The following is a 23,202-nucleotide window of genomic DNA, read 5'->3' as shown; positions in this document are numbered from 1 at the left end:
GACACTGGACAACAATAACAAGCAATTGGACAATGCCCTCGGACACATGTTGTAAATTTTGGGGTTGTCCTGTGCAGGGACAGGAGCTGGACTCCATGATCCTTGTGGGTCCCTTCCAACTCAGGACACTCTATGATTCTGCTGCCTGGGATAAGGTCTGGGCCTCAGGAGAATCCTCTCCTTTGCTTCTGTGTTGAATGTGGTTTGCTGGCAGAAGGTATGACAGGGTGTGCTGGTCCTTAGGACAGTAACTGTAGAAAATGTCCCAGACAGCAAAGCTAAATCCCTTAATCATAAGAAGCAGCGTTTATTTAGTTAGGGGGTTTGATCTTGCTTCTGTGTTTGTAAATCTTGCTGTCTGTTTTGACCTATGTTTCAATAAAAAAAAGATGTTATTTCTTTTCTGTTCTTCTGGTAAATGTGTATTGCAAAGCAATACAAGGTACTACCTTTCAAACCAAGGTAGTTCTGTTTTTATTGGGGACACATAAAAAATTGATACAATGAAATGTGTTGGTTTTCTTTCAAAGAGTCTGTCAATCAAAAGATCAACACGAGAATTAAAATGCACAATTTACCTCCAAGGTCATTTTGAATATTGGGAATGCGAGCGATTATAACTACGGAAATTGGTTTTCAGTGGTAAGTGATAACTGTTTCTGCTGGCAAGCTGCCTAGAAGGTGGTCAAAGACTTATGAATCCCAGAAACCCTTCTGGTCATGGCAGCCTTAGGAGCCACCATGTTCTGCAGACCAGAACCATTCTGTTCTGTCCCACAAATAGGAAGGTCCTTCCTTCCTGAATTAATTTGCTTTTAATCCCAAATTTGAGGTGTTCAAACTATGAACTTGCTTGGGGATTAACATTTTCAGAGCTGGCAAAGAAACCCTTTTGCAGGTGAGAGACAAGATACTTCCTTAAGTTAGCACTTTTTGTCTTCAAGGCTCTCTAGATTTTAGATTTCAAATGAATGGGGAAGTCAGAATTTTTAAAATTAATGTTGACCCCTGTTTGCACAGTTAAAAAGATGGCAATATTCCAATAGCCTTGTTTCCCCAAGTCTGACTGGTTCTCTTGTGTAGAACATCTCCACCTGTCTTACGACAAGCCAAGGCCTTGAATAAAACCAAGGGTCTGCAGAGCAATTCTGGAAAACGTGGCATCACAACACAGGCGTATATGAAAGGATATCTTTCAGCAGCCCTTCAGAAGTTTCTTTGTGAAGGCAGATGCTGTAAACTGGTTTACAGCTTTGGAAAAGTTCTTTATGTTGGTTGTTTGAACTTAGTTATGAAAGGTCCATTATTGCACAGTGGCAGACCTGGGAAATGGAGCCTGGACTTCCCAGTTGTTCTAATTGCTGGATAGCTTTGTCTGATGGGCCTTGACCCAGCATAGTTTGGAGACAGTGCTTTGGGATGGCTGAAACACCAAACTCTGAGGAGTGAATTGCCAAACAGTGAATCTAACAAAGGGTAAGGGTTGCTCTGTAGCAGGATAAGTTTTAATTTTAACTCTATGTTCCAGTCTGAAGACACTGAAAGCTATCAAGTTACCCTCAATCTAAACAAGTGTAGTGAGCTAATTAATGTTGGTTTTGTTGTTGTTGGCAGCATTTCTTTATAGATTTACGATGATTTTAACTTAATAGGGTAATATTGTCATTATCTGAAAGCATAAGATGAGCCATGGTGCTTACAGGCATTAAATCCCACTTCAAGTCTTCACGTTGCATCTCTACTTATTAAACAGAGTTGTATTTTTAGTTGTTACATCCAATCTTGTGTTACCAAGAAAAATAAGAGGACAAAATCCATTGGAAGAAGCAGGTGAAGTGCTCCAATAGTAGCACTTTTGCTGCTGAAAACCTTTCTAATCACCAGGCTTTGGTATGCCTCCATCCATCAGAAGGAACTTGAGTTCCTTCAGTTCTTTGCTTTGTAGCTGCATGTACTTGCCATTTCTTAACTTATGGTTTTGGTGAGCTAAACAGATAATCCTCCTGAGGTGATTACTGTACAGGCTCTCATTTTCAGTCCTGTGGTTACTGGAGTAACTATTTGAACTTCGTTTTTCATATTTTTCATACTTCATTCTTTCACCGCTTTTTCCGGAGAGTGATCATCAAAACTGGATATGATATTCCTATTGCTGTTGCACATACCATGTTTTATTCAGCCAAGTCCTTTCATCACAGTGTCACCCAGAGTCTGTGCCCACCTTCTCATCTTCTGTCACCTTCTGCATTTTTTTTTTAACATCTGCTGTTTCATAGGACAGGGTGCTACATTCTGAAAAGCACTTTTGTGACGAAGGCTGGACTTTGGCTGCAGTGAGACATGTTTTTGCCTGCTTTCAGGTAGACTGCTTTCAAGGAGTCTTCTTTATCTTTGTTATCTACTCATCGCAGCATGAATGACGTGGGATTTTTCAATTATGGTCATATTATAGGACCTACTAGTTAGCCAGCTTTAATCTCTTTAATGTGTCATGTTGTTTCAGAATCAGTTTAGTTTGCTAATCAACATGTCGTGCAGTAACCAACTCTGAGGTATTGCAGAGCTTTTAGTAAATTGCATCAACACTATCACTTTTTAAAAGAAATTAATTCCATTGTTTTCCCCAGGATTGATGACACAGTAGCAGCCTTATGATTTGATTACTCGTACTTTGGAAATATTGGTTAGGGGGCTGGCATTTTTCCAATCCTCTACAGCTTTCCTGGTTTTCAAAGCCTTATTAAAAATTGATACTGATGGCCAAGATTGCTTTTCAGCTTTCACAGTATGGAATGGTCCCTCGAGAACACGTTACATATCCAACATCTGTGAAGGGGCAGACCTCTGCTCTGCAGCTTAGGAGAGTTAAATTACCCATCCCTGCCCCCAAGTTAGGAAACAGGGTCAGAGGCTGATGCAAAGGTGGGCAGCTTTCATGAAATCCCATTGCTAGTGAGCGCTGAACACCCTGGTGTGACCATAAACAGCCAAGCCACCTGGGCAGCTCCCTTCCAAACAGAAGAATGCAAAAGGATCTGAAAGTAAAAAATAAAGCTCCTTGCTCTTTGTGGGACTGGCCAGAGAGTGTTAAGGCCCAGCCCTTAATTGCTTGTATGGAGAGGGCGCCACGTTCATGTACCGCCTTTTCCTGTCGCACTTTCTCTTTACTCCTTCTCTGATCTCCAGGCTTGGTTTGCAGGCTCCGTTCCTGTGCGCTTGCTGTGCCTTCAGCAGCATGTTCGCTGGGACGGAAAACGCTCAAGCGGCGGCCCTGTCACGTAGCATGCTCTGAGTTATGCAACCAAATATTTCATAGAGTTTTAAAACTACCAGTGCAAAGAAGAGAAAGCACTGAAATGAAATGCCTGTGGAGGACAACAATGAATTGGGTCATCTATTAAATTTTTCATCTCTTGAGTCTGCTCAAGCCCAGCAGCATCTGAAGCAGTATAAATCTGAGAATTCATGGTCTTAAAATGAGAAGGTAATGAATGAAGAGGCCATTATGAGATGGATATACAAGGAGCTGTATTCCTTTTGCCCTTTTTTTTTTCTTTTTAAATGCAGCAGAAGGGCTTTGGTTGGCAAAGCTGACTGTGTACCCACCTCAGGTTTATCAGCCTCCTTTCATATCAAGCTGAACATGAATCATTTGCCAATTTCATAGCAGGGTAGGTAACACAGTATAGGTGAAAGACATTTGACAAAGTCTGGTACAACTCAGAGAGGAGCAAAATGATCTTACTTAGTAAAGGATAAATCTGTACAAATCAGACCAGAAGAAAAGTCCCTTGTCTTAACTCTCCTTCTCTCCCACCACTGCAGTGGTATAACCAAATTTAAACTACTGTACAGGGGCATAACTCCCTTGCTATCACTGGAAGTATGCTGACTCATACCAGCAGAAAATGTGATCCTTGTCCTTTATAGTAGATTTGCTGGTTTTTGGTATTTTCCCCTGGGTTTTAGTGGCTCAAGTTGTATTCTTGCGACACTAATACACTATTTGATAGCCTAATACCTGCTAACGATAGGGTGATAAAATATTCTACTACTTGTCTTCTCTTCCTTGACTTTTCATCCAGTTGTCCCCTTGTTGAAACTTTTTATCAGCACTTGAACAGGAAAGAGGAGAAATTATTTTTCACGCTCTAAGCCTGTTAGCATCATGATGCCGAACAGGGAAGAAAGAGGTTTTGCTTCTGCTTTGTGCTGAAAAATAAACTAGATGCGTAGTAATTTATGTTATCTTGTTTGACAGGGTGAATTCTGATGTTTTTAACACTGGCACCGGGATGCTCGGTGCAGTTTGGGTTAGTGCAGATGAGGTGGCGTAAAGCTGAGCCTGTGGGGTGAGCAGCGCATGAGGAAACATGCACGGAAACAGGCTGCAGATGGGCGAGATGAACAGGCTCCCCGGGCTGTGTCTGAGGAGGTAGGCCGCTTTAATGGCTCTTAGCAACGCCCCTGCTCTGACCCTCCTCGCGTGTGAGGAAAATCAAATCAATACACTGCTCTTCAAACCACGATGCTGCAGCAGCAGCAGGGCATTGTGGCAGCCTTCGGCTCTTCAATTCATTAAGGCTTTTCAGTTCGCTGATCTCTGGATATCCATCCCTGCACCTCTGCTGAGGGAAACCCTGACTGCATCTTTAATTGGATTGCCTGAGCTCCCATGTACAGCCGTCTTCTTATAAGAAAGTATTAGGTAGGCAATTTTAAGGTGCTTTTGGATTTGCAGGCAGCTTTAACATTGATCTGGGAACTCTGTTGTGTTCTCTGTGAACAGAGCAGAAGCCTCTCTTTAAAAGCCTGCACTGTCCTAAATTTTGCTTGTCTTCTGTTTTTGTGGTTGGGCAGGGGGGATTTCTGGTTTTTCCTTCTTCTTCTTTTTTTTTTTTTTTTCCCCTTAATGTTGTAGCTGATTTGTGCTTTTGGAAAAGGATATTCCCTCGCTGATCCCTCCCCTGTTCTGCAGAACAGCTATAACCGGTGCCATGCAGTTACTTTGAGTGTTGATGAACATCTGTTCAACTGTCTAACGTATAGGGCAGGCTGCTCACTCTTTTATTCTTCTGTTTTCTGGTGCTTACTTCAAAGCTGAGGATCAGGACTCTCTGCCCACTAAGTAAATTCTGCTTTGGTTCCAGAGATGGCTAACAGAGGACCAAGCTATGGCTTAAGCCGAGAAGTTCAGGAAAAGATTGAACAGAAATATGACCCGGAATTAGAGTCTAGGCTGGTGAACTGGATTATTGTACAGTGTGGAGAACAGATAGAGCACCCTCCTCCTGGAAGGCAACATTTTCAGACCTGGCTGATGGATGGAACGGTAAGTGTTTTGTCTGGTTATGTACTTGTATGTGTTTGTATGCACAGTGTTCTTATTTTCTGTCTTCATCTAGCTAAACTGGTCTGAGCTTATGGTCAGTGCAGAAATGTATATCTTAGTATCTGATTTATTTCTTTTTGACCAGGAATCTAAATCTCGGAAGATAATTACTAGTGCACTGGGAACAGTACAGCACTTATGATTCTTATGAGTCATGCATATTATGTATGAGTATGATTCATTCCTTCAGCACCTTTTCTCATGCAGTTAAATGAGATCTATTTTAAAGTCAGATGAATACTTTTCTCTTTAAGAAATAACCGGTGTTGACAGGAAAAGGTGAAGAGACACAGAAAATTTGATAGATCGGATTCTGTCGTAACTGTTTATTTTGGGGAATAATTCTGTAGATAAACCATTGTATTCCATTGGTTTATTGAACAACATGCAGATGCTGCTGTTTGCAGTGGGCTGTAAGAATACGCTAATCATTGAATCTCTGCCAAAGTGACTTTAACAATATTTCAATTGACATTGCTTATTTTTTTGGCTTGGGCATGTGGTTTCTTCTCTGTCAGTTGTTACGTAACCTTTACCAGTGATTGCTTTGTTGTTTCCAGCAGATTAGGATTTACGTGGTCTGGCTATTGCCATCAGTTGATGAAAGCTTTAATCCATTTCTGATATACTTTGATTATTATCAATTCACTTTTTTTGTTTTTAATTGAAGAAATTATGTCCCTGACAGAAACTGGCCAGGTCAAAAACATTTTGCAGCATCATTTCTTGTGCAGAAATTGCCTTCTAGTTTGGTGCCTGTTTTCTAATTTTGTTTCTGTATTTATCTCTCAGCTGTTATGCAAGTTAATAAACAGTTTACATCCAAAGGGAAATGAGCCCATTGCAAAGATCTCTGAATCAAAAATGGCTTTCAAGCAGATGGAACAAATTTCTCAGTTCTTAAAAGCTGCTGAAATCTACGGAGTAAGAACAACAGATATTTTCCAGACAGTGGATTTATGGGAAGGTAAAAATAATAAACTTGAAGTCAGCTTGCAGTCTTCATTTTACTTGCTTTGATGTTTTGTAATGGTGCATTTTGTCTAAGGCATATTCTCTAATGTAATTATCTTTTGTTTCTGTTTGCCTTACCTCATTACCATGTTCTTCTGGTGGTGCATTATCTCCTCTGAGGGATTTATATTGCCCTGAGGGCATAACGTAGCCTTTCCAAGCTCATGTGTTATCCAAAAGCCCATAATTCTCATAGAAATCCACAGACCTAATAAAGCAAATGTTCCCTATGCTAATTATTTCCAAGTAAATAGCTCCTAATAGCAAATATGGAAAACCTTTATTTTCTGTTAGCAAGATTTTATTGCAGTTTTCAAATCATAAGCAAGGCTTAAATTAGAGCTATAAAATGCATTCCCAGGAGCATTTATGCTTCTGTGGATCTTATGAGGGCTCATTTATGACTAGCAAGAAGCAAAACTCACTGTTAACACCATGTTAGCTGAGAATCTCTCTAAGGATACAGTCTTTTTAGGGAGGTCACTATGGCAACAGCAAAAAAATTCAGAGTGCCCCTGTGGTTTTGCAGTAACCCAGGTCAGGGCTATCTCCATCCCATGCTCGAAGTGGAAACTGCGTGTTCCAGCTGCTGAAGAGCTGAGTCACTTGTGCATTTGGGTGGCTGGTTTTGCCCACTTCTGTGGCGATGCATCTCTTCCTGGTGCTCTCACCAAATACACTGTATATCCTGCATCTTTCTGGATGAGGTGATGAAAAACGCTTTGTGTGAGGGCTCAAAACAAGGACAGCTGCAGGGTAGTGAAAGGGTCAAAAATCTGCCATGAGAATGACAGAGTGGAAAGAGGAAAGCCATCCATTGAGAAAGCTGGTCATATAGTTTGTGAAGGAACACACATGGAGCAAAAAAAGTGGGGTCTGTTTTCATAGGCTGTTGGAATATGTGGAAGAGATTACTCCTCTGAAGGACAGCTTGAGGAATGGAATACCAGGGGATTCTTTGCAGATGAGTTAGAAGGGAAGGATATACTGGAGTTACTGGGACCTGTAATGTTCTCAGAGTGCCAGATTTGCTTGACAAATCCTACCTTTGGGCACGAGGGCAGGTTTGCTTCTTCTAGTTCAGCCTTTAGGGTTTCATCCAAGCTACCTTTAAATATCTTAAATTAGGGGATTTTTTTCTTCCCTGAAGTAACATCTTCCCCACCTCAGCCTAGCTGATGCTGAAAGAGAAGCCCCATCTATCTTGTAAGGGATGATAATAGCTCATTTCAGATGCTGTTCTTTGCAGTCTTCTGCATCCCATAAGAGCTTTGCACCATACAAATGAAAGTACAGTACATTGATCTTCAGGATTTAAAGAACTTGCTTTGAAGACAAAAAGCTCCTAATGATGGTGGCTCTCTCCTCATTTATCTTCTTTTCACACACCACCTTTTTGCAAGAGAAATAAGGAAAAAAAGCTAGCAACTTCCAGAGGACAGGAAATAAAAACACAACCCACAACCTAAGAAGGAGACATACAAGACTTTTCTCCGCTGTTATTTTAGGATTTCCCAAAACTCATCTATGTCTCCTCACTTTCCCACTCCCTTTTCATCCCTCCTGCTGCTCATTTCAGAGCTGAGATGAAAGAGTATGTCTCTCCAGCAGTGAGTCACTGCAAGCTTTTTGTGTCTAACCGTAACTCTGACCTCTAGCATCTGTGCTGCTTCAGGGCTGAACCGTCTGAACCTGGATGCATCAGCTGGACAGAAAGGACAGTCTTTTTTTCATTATTTCATAATTACAGCACTCCTAAGCTCCAGGCCATAACCTCTTTAGAAAGAGAGGAGATGTCAGTGTATGTTTACAGGGAAAGAAAAGTATGTGTGACTGAAAAACAGCTTTTCTCTGGTGCTAATTGTTTTCCGAGAGCTTTTGCCTTGAAATTCTTAGTAATGATTAATGAAAATGTTTTAGGATGCAATCTGCTGTTGGCTGTTTCAAACTCACTCAGTCCATCTGCTGCATTTTTCTTTATCTCTGCACCTTCTCGATCCAGGAGAAGTATCGCCTCTCTTTTGGACCTTTATTACATAAATGTACTGTGCTGAGTAGCTTTCCCTAATCCATGCCTAAGATATTATGTTTCGCTGTTTTTTACAGATGCCTCCCTGGTGTATTTCCAGGCAGGCAAGAGGCAGCTGTACTTCTGGCTACTTGTTCAGCCTTTACAAAACAGCATTTCAGGAATACTCTGCAGAGCAGTTCTCCGTCTTTGGGTTTGACCCTTCCCCTTTCTGGACCTGGAGAAGAAGGCTTCCCTGCCAGCTTTCCCTTACCATGAGAAGGGACCAGCAGCCCCTTCTTCCTTGTACAGGCAGTGCCAAGATCCTCTACGTGGCTGTGCTAGTCCAAGCACGCTGTAGAGGAGACTGAAGATGCAGAAGAAACACTGTCAGTGTGGGTCCCTGCAGCAGGATTTGGGGAGGCTGAAGCTGGGTGCTGGGCAGGTGGCTCACGTGGCTGTCAATGAGCAAGGACTGGAGCAGAGGGAAGGCACTGACCACAGTTTTCTGCAGTGCCAGAGTCAATCCTGACTTCAGAGAATGCAGATTATCCCTTCTGTCAGGTGGCTGCAGTGTTAGGTGACTTTCTCAGTAGAGATTTAAAATTTTCCGTGGCCCTTTTACGCTGACCACCGAGCCCCTTGTGTCCTTTGCTGGAAGAAGGCAAATGTCACAAGACCACACGGATTTGGGATCTTCCCTCACCCGCAACACCCCTCATATGCAGCAAGGAGTCTCTGTAAAGCAGGGCCATGCCCGTGGCTTTGTTTTGTCCCGTGGTGCTTGGCTCCCACTCGATCTGTTTTTCCTCTGCAGCGTCTCCCACTCACCACTGCCAAATAAAGTGGAGCTGAGTGCAGAGCGTGGGGGGCTGCCAGATGGCTCCCCCAGCCCATCCTCATACTTCGCTACCCGCCTTTTGTTTCTTTTTTTTTTCCCCCTGTGCTTGCTGTCATTATTTGCCTCATTCACTTTTAAATCTGTCTTCACATCCCTCTTCACCCCAGTCAGTCACCGCACTCCTCGTTACACGGGAGGCATCCCAAGGACGTTGTATGCGGCATCTGCTACAGCATATGGTACATCTGCTGCTCCGGGGAGCTCAGGGTGCTTCTGCCTCGTGCTCCTCCATGTGCGCCTGTGGACATGCCTGTGTGAGAGGTTGGCTCTTCAGCTGCCCTCTTAAGCAAGGACTCCATCTGATGCAGTTTGCATTAACATAAAATAGAATAAAATGAGTATTCTGGATGGCTGACAATTTATTTTCAGAGCAAATGGTCCCCCTGCAGATAGGATCGCCATAAACTTTAATAGGCTGTGTGACAGCCACAGCTGGAAGTTGCTAGATGTTTTCAGCTTCAGGGTGTCTTCGTTACCTCAGCCAGTGTGTTACACATTTAGGTTTGTGTGAACTGAAGCCCCGAGCTGTGTCTGCCAATAATCAGGGTGATGCATAGCACAAACGCAGAATGTGCAACACTCCAGCTTGTCTACAGCAATTTGCATTAATATTGGTCAGCTGGAGGTATTTCTGAAATCTGTTGTCATGATAATGTCTCTAGTATCTCATGTTTTTATGAATTACTTATCCCATGTAAAGAACTTCTAGTCAAAATCTGCTAACTAGGTACATGATTTTAAGAAAGAGGAGGAACTGGAACAGAAAGAAAGGGAGGTGAGTCACAGAAACACTTATGGAAGGATTTCAGAAGAAGAGAGAGGCAAAAGCCAGATTTTCAACAATTAACCACCTCACACAATTGGAAATAAGTGCTGTAACTTATAGTCTGTTTGGTCCTGATGTCTTTATGTTCCTTGCCCTTTTTACTAAAAGTGACAAAGTGCAGGAGAAGAACTAAGAAAAAAATGAGCGATCTTAATTTTTTTAAAATGTCTGTCTTGTTTTGTTTTGTTTTGTTTTTAATTCACTGAAGGAATCAACAAAAGCTGTTGACCAAAAAGGAAAATTCATTTATTATCTTAATTTTGGAAGGATAGACAGGAAAAGGGGATAACATTTCTAAATGCAAACCTCTATTGAAAATGAGCCTTATATTTCAAAGGAGTAAGTTGCCCTCTTGGAAACTGGCTGAATTTTCAGCTAGGTGAAAGGTGTACCTCTAAGCAAGTGTTAGGCAAGTTCACCCTTCCCAATACAGACGGGATAAATTATCCCCTGGGAAGCTTTTCTCTCTCTGTTGTTAATGGGGGAAACCTAAATAACTAGTGATGACCAGATTTGTAACTTTTACTTGGCTAAAGATGAGATGAGCCCTAACTTTTTGAAATGAGGAATGAAGTGAGGTAACATAGGGAAAGAGAAAGTGGAAGGCTGGTGCACTGGAAAGCAGGAACTAAAGGTAGGAAACTGCAGAGTGTCAATTTTTGGCAGTCTGAGAATAGGAAGGATTTGGGAGGTGATTTGATGTTAAAATTGAGAAGGACTAATAGAAGTTATCATCTGCACAGGAACTCTGCAGGACTGCTATGAGTTCTGTTAGCACAGGGACTGACTGGAAATGCCAGGGGTTAAAAGGTGGGATCAGTCTTATCAGTTTACAGGTGAAGAAACTGAGGCACAGCACAGTTATTTAACATATTGTTCTCCTTCACCCATGTTTCACTGAGTATATTACTGTTCTTTGTACACCAAAGTGACCTCTTCTTAGGAAAAAAAATTGCCAAAAGGATTATATAGAAGGACTTAAAATAGTATGTGAGAAAGCATTAAAATAGCCAGAGGCCTGGAAATATCTGAATTGTTAGGTTTTATTTTAACACTGTCCCTTTGATGACTTTTAATAAGCTGTTGCATGCCAATACCTCCATTTCAGTAACTGTAAAGTGGCATTTATTATGCTGCTAATGCACTTCTTCAGGGGAGTTGAGGGAATTAGTTAATGAATTGGATAAAAGTGTTTATCAGTGTGCCAAACTATTTGTTGTGCAAGTATTTCTTATATTAATTTCACTGTCTGGCTTTCTAGGGAAGGACATGGCAGCAGTGCAGAGAACCTTAATGGCTCTAGGCAGTTTGGCAGTCACCAAGGATGACGGCTGCTACAAGGGGGATCCATCCTGGTTTCACAGGTAAAATTCAAACCACAGCTTCCCAGAGCTGTCGTCAACAAAGAATCTGGTAGTGTTGTATGCCTCTAGGCTTTAAGGCACACAGCAGCATCCTGCTCCGGGAAGTTTTGTAGCATATCCCTCTTGTTGCATGAGAGGCCCACATTGGTTGCTGAAGAAGAGACGTTATTTTCTTGTCCACTGACCTTATCCCTGACTCCCACTCCTTGGGAGGATAGCAATGAAATTCAGCCACCAGTTTTGATGACATTCATCTATTTAACGGCTTCAGCTAATCCTCTATATCCATTTATGAAGAAAAGGGAATAAAAATGGCAGCAGCCGTGCAAATATGGGTGTCATAAGGGTAGCTGGTAGAAAAGGTGTGCCTTTGCCTCACATCCGATAACAGATGGGAAGACTAATGAAGACAAGGCTGTCACAGATGTCCGCAAAGCCCCGTAAAGTGACCCCTTTACTGAGCAAAGAGACAACATGAACCCTCTTTCTTTTTTTTTCATCAAACCAAAAATGATTTCATTTCCTTTTCATCTTTTTCCTTGGGGAGTACTACTTCTCTGTGAAGAATTCTCTACCTTGGCAAAGCTGTTTATTTGCTCTGAAAGTCCATTTGTTCTCGCTGAGAAGCAGGCACAGGAAGAAAAGGAAATCCTCCCACAGTTAGCCCTCCTGCCCTACAGGCACATTATTGACATGAGATTCTGCCATCCGAGAGTATTTCTTGTGCTGAAATGTCCGAGGCATGCTAGCAAAAAGAGTGCTGGCTGCTCGTCTTCAGTTTCCTTGAATTTTCTGTTGTCTAGGTGGCTCAGCAAAAGCAAAACAAATTTCACTTGCTTTGTCTTAAACCTTGAGCTGCTTTCAACTGAGGCTAAGGGAGACTTGAATTTTAGGTGAATAATTGCAAACTCCTTTACATTCTTTATATGAAATTAGTTTAAATTAACTTAATACAGTCCACAGAGAGATTTGTATTTATCGAATATAATTGGGCTTAAAATCCAAATCCAGTTACAGGCTTTAATATAAACCAGACATGAAATCTCTATGACCCAGACAGGCTTATTTGTTTTATGTAACTAAAACAAAGTCTTACGTGGAAAAATTAATTTTCATCTAGACTCTGAATTGTAGGTGGGAACAGTTTTCATTGGCATAAAGGAAGATGTGATCATCTCCTTTCTCCCCTAGCTGTCTGTCCTGCCCGTGCTGCTTGGATAGCCAACCCATATCTATCGCAGCCCCTAAAATAGAATTTTACAGCCACTGCCTTAAGGAAAACTGATGTTATTTCTATACGGAAATATCATATGGCAGATCAGGAGCTGTTTTCTCTGTAGCTTACCCATCCCTTCAGGCAGATCAAGCTCCCTCACTGCCACCCAGTGTTAGTCATAAGTCAGGGCTTTCAGGCCTATTCTTAATCACCTTAAAATAAACTGAAAGAAGTCAAGATTAAATGAAATGAGAGCATCCATCTACAGTGACTGGAGTACCATCACATTTGAGCTGAGCCATTTAACTTTCCATCACCAGTGTCTCACACGCCCAGTCCCACCAGGCCTGATTCCCCCATCCTTGTGTGCGCCAGCGAGGTCCATGGCCCTGCAGCTGTTTGTTGTCTTGCGGTTTGGCAGCCACAAGCACTGGTGCAAAGTTGGCAGGAAAAGTTGACAGATCCGCACGGTGGGCTCAGTTTGCAGCAAGGGTGCTGCCAGGTGATGGCAGACAGGCCAAACAGAACCTGGAAAAGGGGAGACACGGAGGAGAATAGACTTGCCCTTGCCAATTTTCCTACATCTCTGTTAAGGCCATTTTCACCAACCTAAAAGCAAATAATAAGTACATTTTGTTATCTTTAAGACTATCATATACTAAATGTGGTGCTTACAATGCTAACCTAACAAGATAAGATCCAAACTATCTATGTAATCAACTTGTATTTGCATATCCAGACCTCGCTTTGGTCTCTCTTTCAATTTCTGCTTTGCAGTTCTCATTGTTTTTCCTGTTCAGTGTTAACTTTCCAATTTTCTCTGAAATTACACCACAACACAGCTGAAAATTCTGGGAGGAATATTAAAAAAACAGAATGCATTCCTGGGATTTTAATCAAAATAAAGGCAGATACAATGAACCTGAGATTCAATTAGGTAATGGGAGTAGTTCTAATAACATCCTCTCTTGGAGATCCTGGCAGTAGTTCAGTGTCTGTGTAAGGATTCTGGAAAAGAAATTAAGCAGCAGTGAGAAGGGGTTACATGAAGTTCTGCGTGCCTTCTGGCATGCTTTCTGGCAGGAGCTGTGTGATCCTGTGATGGGCTTCTATAAGTCCTTGTGTTAGTCTGTAACACTGGAGACCCATTCTGAAAAATGACAGGTCAGTACTGGTTTTCTGTGGACCTTTCTGTTTTGCTGGGCTTCTGTGCAGATGTGGGCTCTTCTGCAAAGTCCTGAACACCCTGAGCCTGGCAAAGAGTTTAAGTGCTTTTTTGGACTCGAGCCAGGGTGCTCAGCACAGTGCAGGATCAGACCCTCACAGAGAGGATCATGTTGATAGTTTTCAATCACAGCAGGCACCTAATCTAGTGTTCTCATCTAGTGGTGGGCTGCGGAGGAAAGGGGAATTGTAACGCAATGCCATATTGCAGGTAACCTGATCGCAGGACAGACAGACACAGCAGGCAGAAAGATTGTACCTGGGTGGGAGTCAAGTCTGGTTGATTGAAAGGCACTCTCAGTCTGGGGCTCTACTGATTCTTACAGCTTATTTGGCAGCCACAGACTGATCTTTCTCCCTTGTAATTGATTTATATAAATGAAAAATTAAGGCGAACAGCTTCTTGCAAGGCCACAGAGTACAAACTTCTGTGTTTCTTCTGAACTGCCACTTTTGCCCTTGGTGCTATTTTCAGGGGAAAGTCTCCTTTTAAACTGCAATGAAGGTTCATTGACCTGAAGGGCTTTTGAGACTGGGGACACCAAACAAATGTGGTCAGTATGTTTTGACAGAAGATAAAGGACTGTCCTATAGTTCAGACACAGGTGCAAAGGGCAAAGTCTATTGCTTAGAGGAAAGATCTGGAAATGGCAACAGAGCAGCTGTTCTGTCCTGCCGGCAACCATCATCCACTCTGTAAAACTGAGCAAGTCACTTCTCTGTCCCATTGTTTCTCTGGGTACATTCAGCTCTTATTTACTCCACTGAGTTAAATTATACCAATTTGTATGGTTGCTCTAGATGGATATCAACTTGTATTACAGCACAGTAAGTGCCTCATTGATCAGATCCCATGGACTACAGCTTTTAAGAGCTATAGGGCTTAACACAAATTAATCCTATCATGAGTGTTATATACACTACTACATAAATATTTTACCTGTCATAGCTGCTGGGAACATCCCTTGTGGTTAAGGAATAAGCACTACAGTGGAAGTCTGAAGTGTTGTACGTTTGACTAGAGCATTGCTTCTAGCTGCAGGAGAGCAATTAGCCCAGCCAGTATTGCCTAGCCCATGGGATGGTGCAAATGAAATACTGCGTTACAGGGGACACATCTGTTAACAAAAGCCAATTTCATGTTGCTTTTCATGATCCTCTGGGCATATACAGAATGACAGTATGTTTTTTTATGTGCATCTGGACAGGAAAGCACAGCAGAATCGACGAGGATTTTCAGAAGAGCAGCTCCGTCAGGGACAGAACGTAATAGGCCTTCAGATGGGCAGCAACAAAGGAGCATCACAGTCGGGTATGACAGGCTATGGGATGCCAAGACAGATTATCTAAAAGCACCTCTGTTCTGTAAAGAAAACACTCCTTCTGCAGCATGGTCTGTTAAAAAAAAAAAAAGAAAATTAAAAAAAAAAGCTCATTAGTTCCCTTTCTGCCTGGTTTTTAATAGTTAGTACTCCCTAAGGTTTGGGGTATTTTTGTTTTGGTTTGTTTTATTTGCAGCTGCAAGAGTTCATCTAGGAACTTGGTTTTTCATGGTGGTGTGTGTCAGTTCACAGCACGTGCGCACTGCTGCCTCCTACTTTTCACTTCTGAACTATGCAACGACAATTATTCTGTATTAATTTATTTGCAAAGTGTTATCTTCCATATTTGTCTCACACCGCACTTGTATTTCAACCAGTAACCTCATTCTTCAATTCAGTGATTATATTGTTTGACTTAAGAATAAAGGCAAATTAAAGACACCTTGTACACTCGTTATTTAAAGGCAGTAAAAACAATTAGAACCAACAACCATATGATACAGTGCTGAGGAGTTAAATGTTTTGAGTGGTCGGTCTCGTCTCCAATTCAGAGCCTTTTCTGAGTGACTCCTTGCTTTAGTGCCGTATAGTCTGTGTTGCATGTTCAGTTCTTTGTTTGTCTAAAAGTACACCCAATGTATTTTCCTAAAAAGAAGAAAATATATATTATCCACTGAGTCTGATTCATGTAGTCTCACCCAATTGAGCTTGTATTTCCCTTGACCTCGTGTGTGGGGTTGACTCCAGCTGGCAGCTGGGTGCCCACACAGCTGCTCCCTCCCTCCCCTGCTGAGGAGGCAAGAAGACTTGTTGATAGAGATAAAATAAATGTAATAGGGAAATCAAAAGCTTTGTGTAAAAGCAAAGCAAAATAAGGAATTTATTCACTTTTACCCATTGGCAGGCAAACATTTAACCATGTCCTGGAAAGCAGGGCCTCAGCATGCATGACGGTTACTTAGGAAGGTAAATGCTGTCACTACTGATGTCCCTTTTTCCTTGAGCTTTTGTTGCTGACCACGACACTATATGTATGGGATAACCCTTTGGTCATTTGCATCAGCTGTCCCAGCTGCGTGCCCTCCCAGCTTCTTGCCCACCCCCAGCTCTGGGGGCAGAATGAGAATGGGAGAAGGCTCTGACACTGTGCAGGCACTGTTTAGCAACAGCCACCACACTGGTGTGTTATCAACACTGCTTTAGTCACAAATACAAAGCACAGCACCCTGCAGGCTGCTGGGGAGAAGGTTAACTCCGTCCCAGCCAGACTTAGTACACCCAGCAGCAGCTGAGCCTCCAAACCCAGGGGAATTTTCACCATGAAAGGATAATCTGTCAGACAGAGGTGAGAACAGGCTTTACCTTGTGATAGTTGATATTATATATAAAAATAATTTTTTAAAAATCTGCAAAACAAGTTGTGTTTTAAATGCAAAGGAAGAAAGAGAAGTGCCAGAATGCTTCTGACCTGGAAAACGCCCATAGTTCAAATTCAAATAATCTGTTATGCTTGCCTGTGGTGGGCTGTAAAAGTGTCTGGTGGTTAATTTCTGGACAGTTTGCTGGAGAGTCAATAGAAGAACTGCTTGCTGACGTGGTCACGTGGCTGCAGAAGCTCACCAGAGCAGGTTCAACCTGCTGGTGAGCGCAGGTCACCTCACGTCTGTGCAGCACAGAGTCGAGGGATACACTCTGTCTTCTCAGCAGGGTTTTCTTCCTGTTGTTAAGCATCTCTGCCAGCTTCACTTGCAAAGCCCAGTTGCTTCCTCCCTACAGGCAAGTAGGAAGGGAAATATGATAATCAAATTTTGTGGGCTTTTAAATTCATGACAGACTTCCAAGAAGGCCTGAAAACATAATATCTGGGCAGGTAACAAAATGAAGGGTAATCGGTTCTGACAGCTGTCTCAGTGCCTAGATACAGAGGTATGGATGACTTCTGTCCATCTCATGCTGCCCTGGGTCTGAATCTAGTGACACATAGTGGCAGCTAGTTGTCCATTAAGTAACACTGGAGCAGCGACACACAAATTGATGTGGCTTCAAAAGTTTCTACCACTGTGGAAACTGAAGGGGTGATTCCCCCAGCTCTGATAAAGCTCTATCTCTTCTGTCAGGAAGATGGGAGTAACACCTACCCACTTCAGTCAAGCTTTGCTGAAGCACAGCAAGTGAGAAGTGACGTAAAGGTCACATTTCATAATTACAGCACTCCTAAGCTTCATTACATAGTTGAGGCTGAGGGAATCTATAGCAGCTGCTGCCAAAAAGGTCCTGCCCCCATTTGTACCTCCTCTTACACCTGACAAGGCATCATAGCTCCTCCACTGCACTCTTGTCAAGCACTTGGTGTGTTTACTACATGTTTAGGACTATTTTTCTGTTACTTACATGAATTAACTTAATACAGGATGAAATGAGCACCTCAGATGGTGCATCTAGGGCAGGAACTCACCTTTCAGCTGTTCTGGCATGTTAGCTCAGTGCAAAGTATAACACACAACTTCTCCCTAGATACTACATTAGGTGGAATGTGAAGACAATATCAGTTTTTCTTACTAAAAATAAATAAGCTGATTAAGATAAAAAAGTAAAATCCTTGAAGTTCTCTGGCCTGGCAGAATGACAAATGACTACCACCAGAAATTTCACCTTTGTCAATGTGAACAGCAACTCTCTTCCCTAACAGAAACTACAAAGTCACAGCCACAGCAGACAACACAGCTGGATGAGGGGAGCTGGAAGAACTGCCTTGCAGGTAAGAGGTCTGAGAGGTCACGGCATAAACCTTCTGCCCCAAGCTACCCACGCAGCCGGCAGGAGCTGGGTCTGAACTTGGTGACTTCAGTCACCCCGCTCCATTTGACTGCAGAGTTGGCATTCTGCATGTTCTTCTCTCGGGAAACACCAGTTTAAAATGTCACGTGCCAACTGTGTTCCTAGGGCATGTTACTCCTAATTCCACCTGCCCTCTCTTCTGTGTTAAATTTTCTCCTGACCTTGCAGCCAGCAGGGGGGACCTGGGCAAATTCAGGTTCTAGTCATTAGTGTGGCTTGACTCAGAAGAGCAGACAGAGCATTGGGTCAGAGCAGTGGTTCGCCTAGTCTGGTGCTCTGCTTGTGGCAGCAGCAAGAGAAGAGGTTAATTAGAGAGAGCTCTTGAGCCCATTCACTTTCTGTGGTTCCTGTCCTTCCTTCTCCATCAGCATTGCAATTGTTGCAATAAGGCACGTTCCAGCAGAAGAAAGACTATAGGCCGGTTAAATGTTTTTGTTTTGTTTTTGGTTTTTTTTTCATCAAAGCTATAGTCCCTAATTAAATGAGCTTTCATTGGGTTTGGCATTCTAACAGCCTCATTGAAGTTATAAAAAACATTGTGTTCTTGCACAGAAAAAAAAATACAAAAATAAAAAAATGGTGATAACTTTAACAAACTGTATTAGCAACAATAGCTAAGTAGTCCAGGAAAGAAAATCTATACCCTGTGGCTGCCTGACCTGCTTAGTGTGGGAACAACAACAACAGAAAAGGCTAAGCCCCAGGAACTTATCTTTGGTAACCCCTCCTCAAACTCACAACACATTCTTTCACTACCTTAAACCATCAAATTAATCTAGCTGTTAATATCTGGCAGAAGGTGCTGCGATGTGTACTTTATTCTGTGGGTTAACCTTAGCTTTCTGTATTCCCATATGATGGATATAGAAATATTAATGTTATTCATTAAATATTAACACACTCTGGCCTACTAATGTCCTCCTCTTAAAACATCCTTACTACCAAGTTTAGAAACATCTTAAGCTAAGAAGTAACTTAATATAGTACCAGGATAGTTTGGTAACTAAGTTCTAAGGTATATCCAGCCTTTTAGTAGTATCAATGCAGAAGATTGCAACAGAAATTAATTTGGCTTCTGGGAGACCTGCATAAGTGTTTTTTATGCAGTAAAACCTGCCTTAAAATGGTTTATTGTTAATATAAGAAAAGCAGAAACGTTTCATGCTAACTTGGTTACTAAACTGGCCTGGTACTATATTAAGTTACTTCTTAGCTTAAGATGTTTCTAAACTTGGTATTAAGGGTGGGGGGAGGTGTGCATGTATTTCCTCTCCTAGCTATCAAGATCTCTAAGGCTTAGGGAAGAGTTCTCTCTGTGGATGATGAACTCAAACTGTGAACTCAGTTTGACAGCAAGTATGAACTAAGATAAGACCCTGCCTATAATCCTTTTTGAAGCCTGTCTGTAACTTGGTCAGCTATCCCACCTTAAAACTATAATAAAATGTTTTCGGGAGAAAGTGATTTAAACATCCTCCCCCTCAACAGCTGTACCAGAGAAAGCCATATCTTAGCAGGCTGAACCAGAAACAGCTTAAACATTTCTTCAGTTTGCTGTAGACATGTAAATGACATTTATTCACCTTCATGAAGGTTTTGAGACCATGATCTCATGATGGACAATTGCTTAGTAATTTATTTTTAGCATTAAGGTGACATCTAATGCCCTTCTGAAAGGATGCTCAATAGTTGTATGAGTGAGGAAGAACCACATACATGAGTGTGGAATCCAAGCTTATGCCCATTTATATGAAGAGCAGAAAGAAAATACAATGAACAGAAAGTCAATATTAAGTTCAGCCAGTTCAATTAAGCTGGAGCTGGAGGACTATTAGGCTAGCATAACGTGACATGTTTTAAATAAAAGCTAATGAGGGTGAACCGCATGAAGAGACTTCGCTCTTCGGTAATTTTTTCTGTAGCATCACTTTGCGATGTGCTGCTTCTGGCTGCATCCCCTGCTCTCAGCAGGGGTATGAGGAGAAGGTGCTGCTGGCAGCAACGGGCACCAGCCGGCCCTTCCCTTCTGCCTGCGAGCCACTCTCATGTTCACACATGAGCCTCAGAGCATTCAGACCAAGCTGGCTTGTCCTGCTAACTGCTTAGGCCCAAACAGAGCCACCAGGGAGGAAGGGTGAGGACTCAGGATGTCAGCGTTTCATTTCTATGTCTCTAATCAGTTGCATTTGACTCTGGCGGCATTGTTTTCGCTGATACTTAATAGTGATGGTTTGGACAGCTCACGCCTTAACAGGATTGGCGATACGGTAATGTCTCCCGACTAGAAATAAGCTTTAAATATCTTGAGAAGGGAAGTGAAAACCTTTCAGAGGAAAGAAATTCTGACATTTACTCTAAGCCTGTTCTGTGACTGCCATGAGAGTTCCTGAGCCAAGGAGTGAGGAGGCATCAAGCCTGCAGGTGTGTGGGCACAGACCCTCCATCTAGCTATTTTGTCTTCTATAAGCTTAAAAATAATCATAAAAGCCAATTTTGTAATGCACACATAAGCTACTAAGGCAAACAAGCTGTGGCACCCTAAATTTAAGGCTATCCCCAAATAGACAGGGAGAGGAACACACAATTTTGTCAGTACATGTTTTGTGCACAGTATGCTCTTGGCTGGAAATATTTTCCCTCTGTGTGGGGCTTGGTGTCCTGCTGAAAAGGCGAGTGACATGGGCACAAAGACAGCACAAGCAACTGCTAGGAAAACATGCACAAGCAGCCACCTGTCCCAACTCTAACAAACAGATTTACCACTGAGGTTGTTCTTCCCACCTGAATCTCCAAAATAAAAATGCCACAGTTCTGTGACTAACCTCAACCATGAGGTAAAAAGGGAGGAGGTGGATGAAAAAAAATATATTGACTGTTACTATAGGGGGAAAATCACAGTCCTGGACAAAAGGAGATTCTTCTTCTCTCATCTTTCAGTGTTCAACTGGCAGCACAGTGCAAGATGCTGTGACATTCAAGTTATAATGCCATTTTTCAGATGCAGAAACACATTTGTCTGTAGTCCTATTGGATTTATAGAGGAAATTAGAGATGTGACCTTTCTGCCTAATAAAATTTCTGTTAAATGGCTCACTTTGGTATAAATGTTACTCCGTTATTGGGCAGGAGTAAATCCCATGCTCTGGTGAGTCAGTACTCTGCCAACCTCATGGCAGGGTTAATGCCTATGTCTAGCTTCAGAAGTAGTGATGTCCAGAATGCAGGAGCAGTCTCTGCTCTGGTCTGAGGATCTGCAGGACCAGATTGCCTGGCAAGGGAAGAGGCAGCAGTAGCGGGAAGGAACAGGCACCCCCAGGCACATGGTTGTGGGAGCTTGAAGCAGCACATGTCTGAGGCAGACCGATGACTGCAGGGTCTTTCCAAGCTGGATTTTAAGACAGGGTACGCGTTGTCATCTTGTCAATAAAGATGTGAGGTGGATGAAAGCTTTCGCGTTTTCACAAAAATCAGCTAAATGCTTTGTTTCTCTCATTTCTTGTCAAGGCGTAGAAAAAGAGAAGGACAGAAATGAGCAGGGATTCTTTTTAGGTGCGGGTTTTGCATTAGCATCATTATGAGTCAACACTTCATATTAAGTTTCTCTGTATTAGCTCCCACACATAATGTAGATGAAATGGTAGCTCTGCTGCTTCCAGCTCCTTAAAACACACAACCCAAGACATATTGTTTTGACCAGGCCCCTAAAGATGCTGAAGCACTTCCCCCTACAGACACACCTTAACACTCCCAGAGCTACTGAGCACCAGACCTGGTCTTTGTGAGTTTGGCCCTTGGTGAAAGTGGGACAAAACCACTTCCCTTTCCCTCACAGAAAAACAGTCACATAAATGCAGGTCTGGCTTTAAAATGCTCAGATGCCATGGCAACATTAGTTTTCCAAGTGAAAGGAAAAGCTTTTGATGCAAGGAGGAAAAATCAATACTTCGGGGTAGCAGTGCAAGTGGGATATCGAGGGAACATGTGCATGTGCCAGGAGTGATCATCATCTCCTGCCATCCTCTGGAGAGATCATTTTCTCTGATCTGCTGTGACAGACCTCTACAGTTCAGATGAATTAAACATTGTGCCACAGTTCTAGTGGTTGTGGTGTTAAATCAAAGCAGCATTTCTTGGATTGCCCCTTGGAAGATGGGCTGCAGCGGGGTCCCCACACAAATAGCAGCCAGAGAAGGTTTAGCTGCTGAAAAGCAAGAGTTTGAGCTACAGCCAGGTGGATTTGATTTCTAGATTGCATGAAAAAACTGCAGTGAAAGGTTTAGGCCTTGCCTGAAGACCGATAAGGTGGGGTAAAAAAAGCTCAGGCTCATGTGCAAGCTGAATTGTACCTTGCTTTCCTGTTGTGGGACCTTTCACTGAGGCAGTGTCCCTAAAGTGGCTCAGCGTTGGCAGGAGCTGCTGGGAATGTAGCAAAGCAGCTATTAATATTTCTTGGCTGTTTGTTATTAAGTGCATTTTGTTGATGGAGTTGTTATTAACCAGGGGCAGTGCAGCCACAGCTGAAAGTGAACCACGTAGGAGTGTGGCTGTGTGAAGGCATCTGTCTCCTGAGCACACATGGTCCTTGCAGGAGCTGCTGGGGCCAGAGGACGGCTGGTTCACTTGGGACAGGCTCACAGCTGAGATGTGCTGGCTGCCACTGTGAAGGTCAATGTAGTGAGTTTTAAGGCATGGACCTGCATTTCCTAAATTCTGGGAATAGTTTTTCAGATTCCTGTGAATTCAGTTTAGTTCTCCACCATTTGCATCAATGAGATTTACTCTTTTAGGATTTCTTAGTGTCATTACAAAGCATTTCTGCTCAGATTTCAGTAGAGAGCCACTGAAATAGTAATGTGTGTTTTGTAAATGATTTTCTTGGCCCTGGAGGTCTTGCCTAAAAACAAAAGTTGTTTTCTTTTTCCTGCTGTGAAATGTTTAATTACGTGAATATTTCCCCCAGAAGTATTACCATAATATGAGCTTTTTTATAAAGAGTCAAATACAATGGCTGGAACAGGTATGATTTTATTTTTTTCTGTGTTAGTAAGTCAAGCTATCACCATAACCTTTCAAGACAGAATACAAAGAGAAGTATTA

At 42.4% G+C, this 23,202-nt stretch overlaps 1 protein-coding gene across 2 annotated transcripts; it reads left to right on the top strand.

The window, feature by feature from the left end:
• The first annotated feature begins 4,345 nt into the window (after positions 1 to 4,345).
• TAGLN3 (transgelin 3) lies at positions 4,346 to 15,699 on the top strand. Of its 2 annotated transcripts, XM_082072135.1 has the most exons (5): positions 4,346 to 4,708; positions 5,151 to 5,332; positions 6,185 to 6,359; positions 11,403 to 11,505; positions 15,154 to 15,699. In XM_082072135.1, exons 2-5 carry the CDS (start codon positions 5,153 to 5,155, stop codon positions 15,293 to 15,295), a joined length of 600 nt encoding a protein of 199 aa, XP_081928261.1. In that variant the 5' UTR covers positions 4,346 to 4,708; positions 5,151 to 5,152; the 3' UTR covers positions 15,296 to 15,699. The 2 variants fall into 2 exon arrangements, with proteins under 2 accessions (XP_081928261.1, XP_081928260.1); XM_082072134.1 differs by lacking the exon at positions 4,346 to 4,708 and having other exon boundaries at positions 4,981 to 5,332.
• Positions 15,700 to 23,202: the final 7,503 nt, after the last annotated feature.

The sequence above is a fragment of the Streptopelia decaocto genome (assembly GCF_964273445.1).
Source record: "Streptopelia decaocto genome assembly, chromosome: 1".
NCBI lineage: Eukaryota > Metazoa > Chordata > Aves > Columbiformes > Columbidae > Streptopelia > Streptopelia decaocto.
Note: the sequence above shows the minus strand (reverse complement) of the source record. Positions and strands in the feature narration are given on the sequence as shown.

Bases quoted from the DNA above. Each gene is read 5' to 3' on its own strand.
- TAGLN3 (XM_082072135.1), top strand. From the start codon at position 5,153: ATGGCTAACAGAGGACCAAGCTATGGCTTAAGCCGAGAAGTTCAGGAA. The intron at 5,333-6,184 runs GTAAGTGTTTTG...TTTATCTCTCAG, and splicing joins CCTGGCTGATGGATGGAACG to CTGTTATGCAAGTTAATAAA. The intron at 6,360-11,402 runs GTAAAAATAATA...CTGGCTTTCTAG, and splicing joins GACAGTGGATTTATGGGAAG to GGAAGGACATGGCAGCAGTG.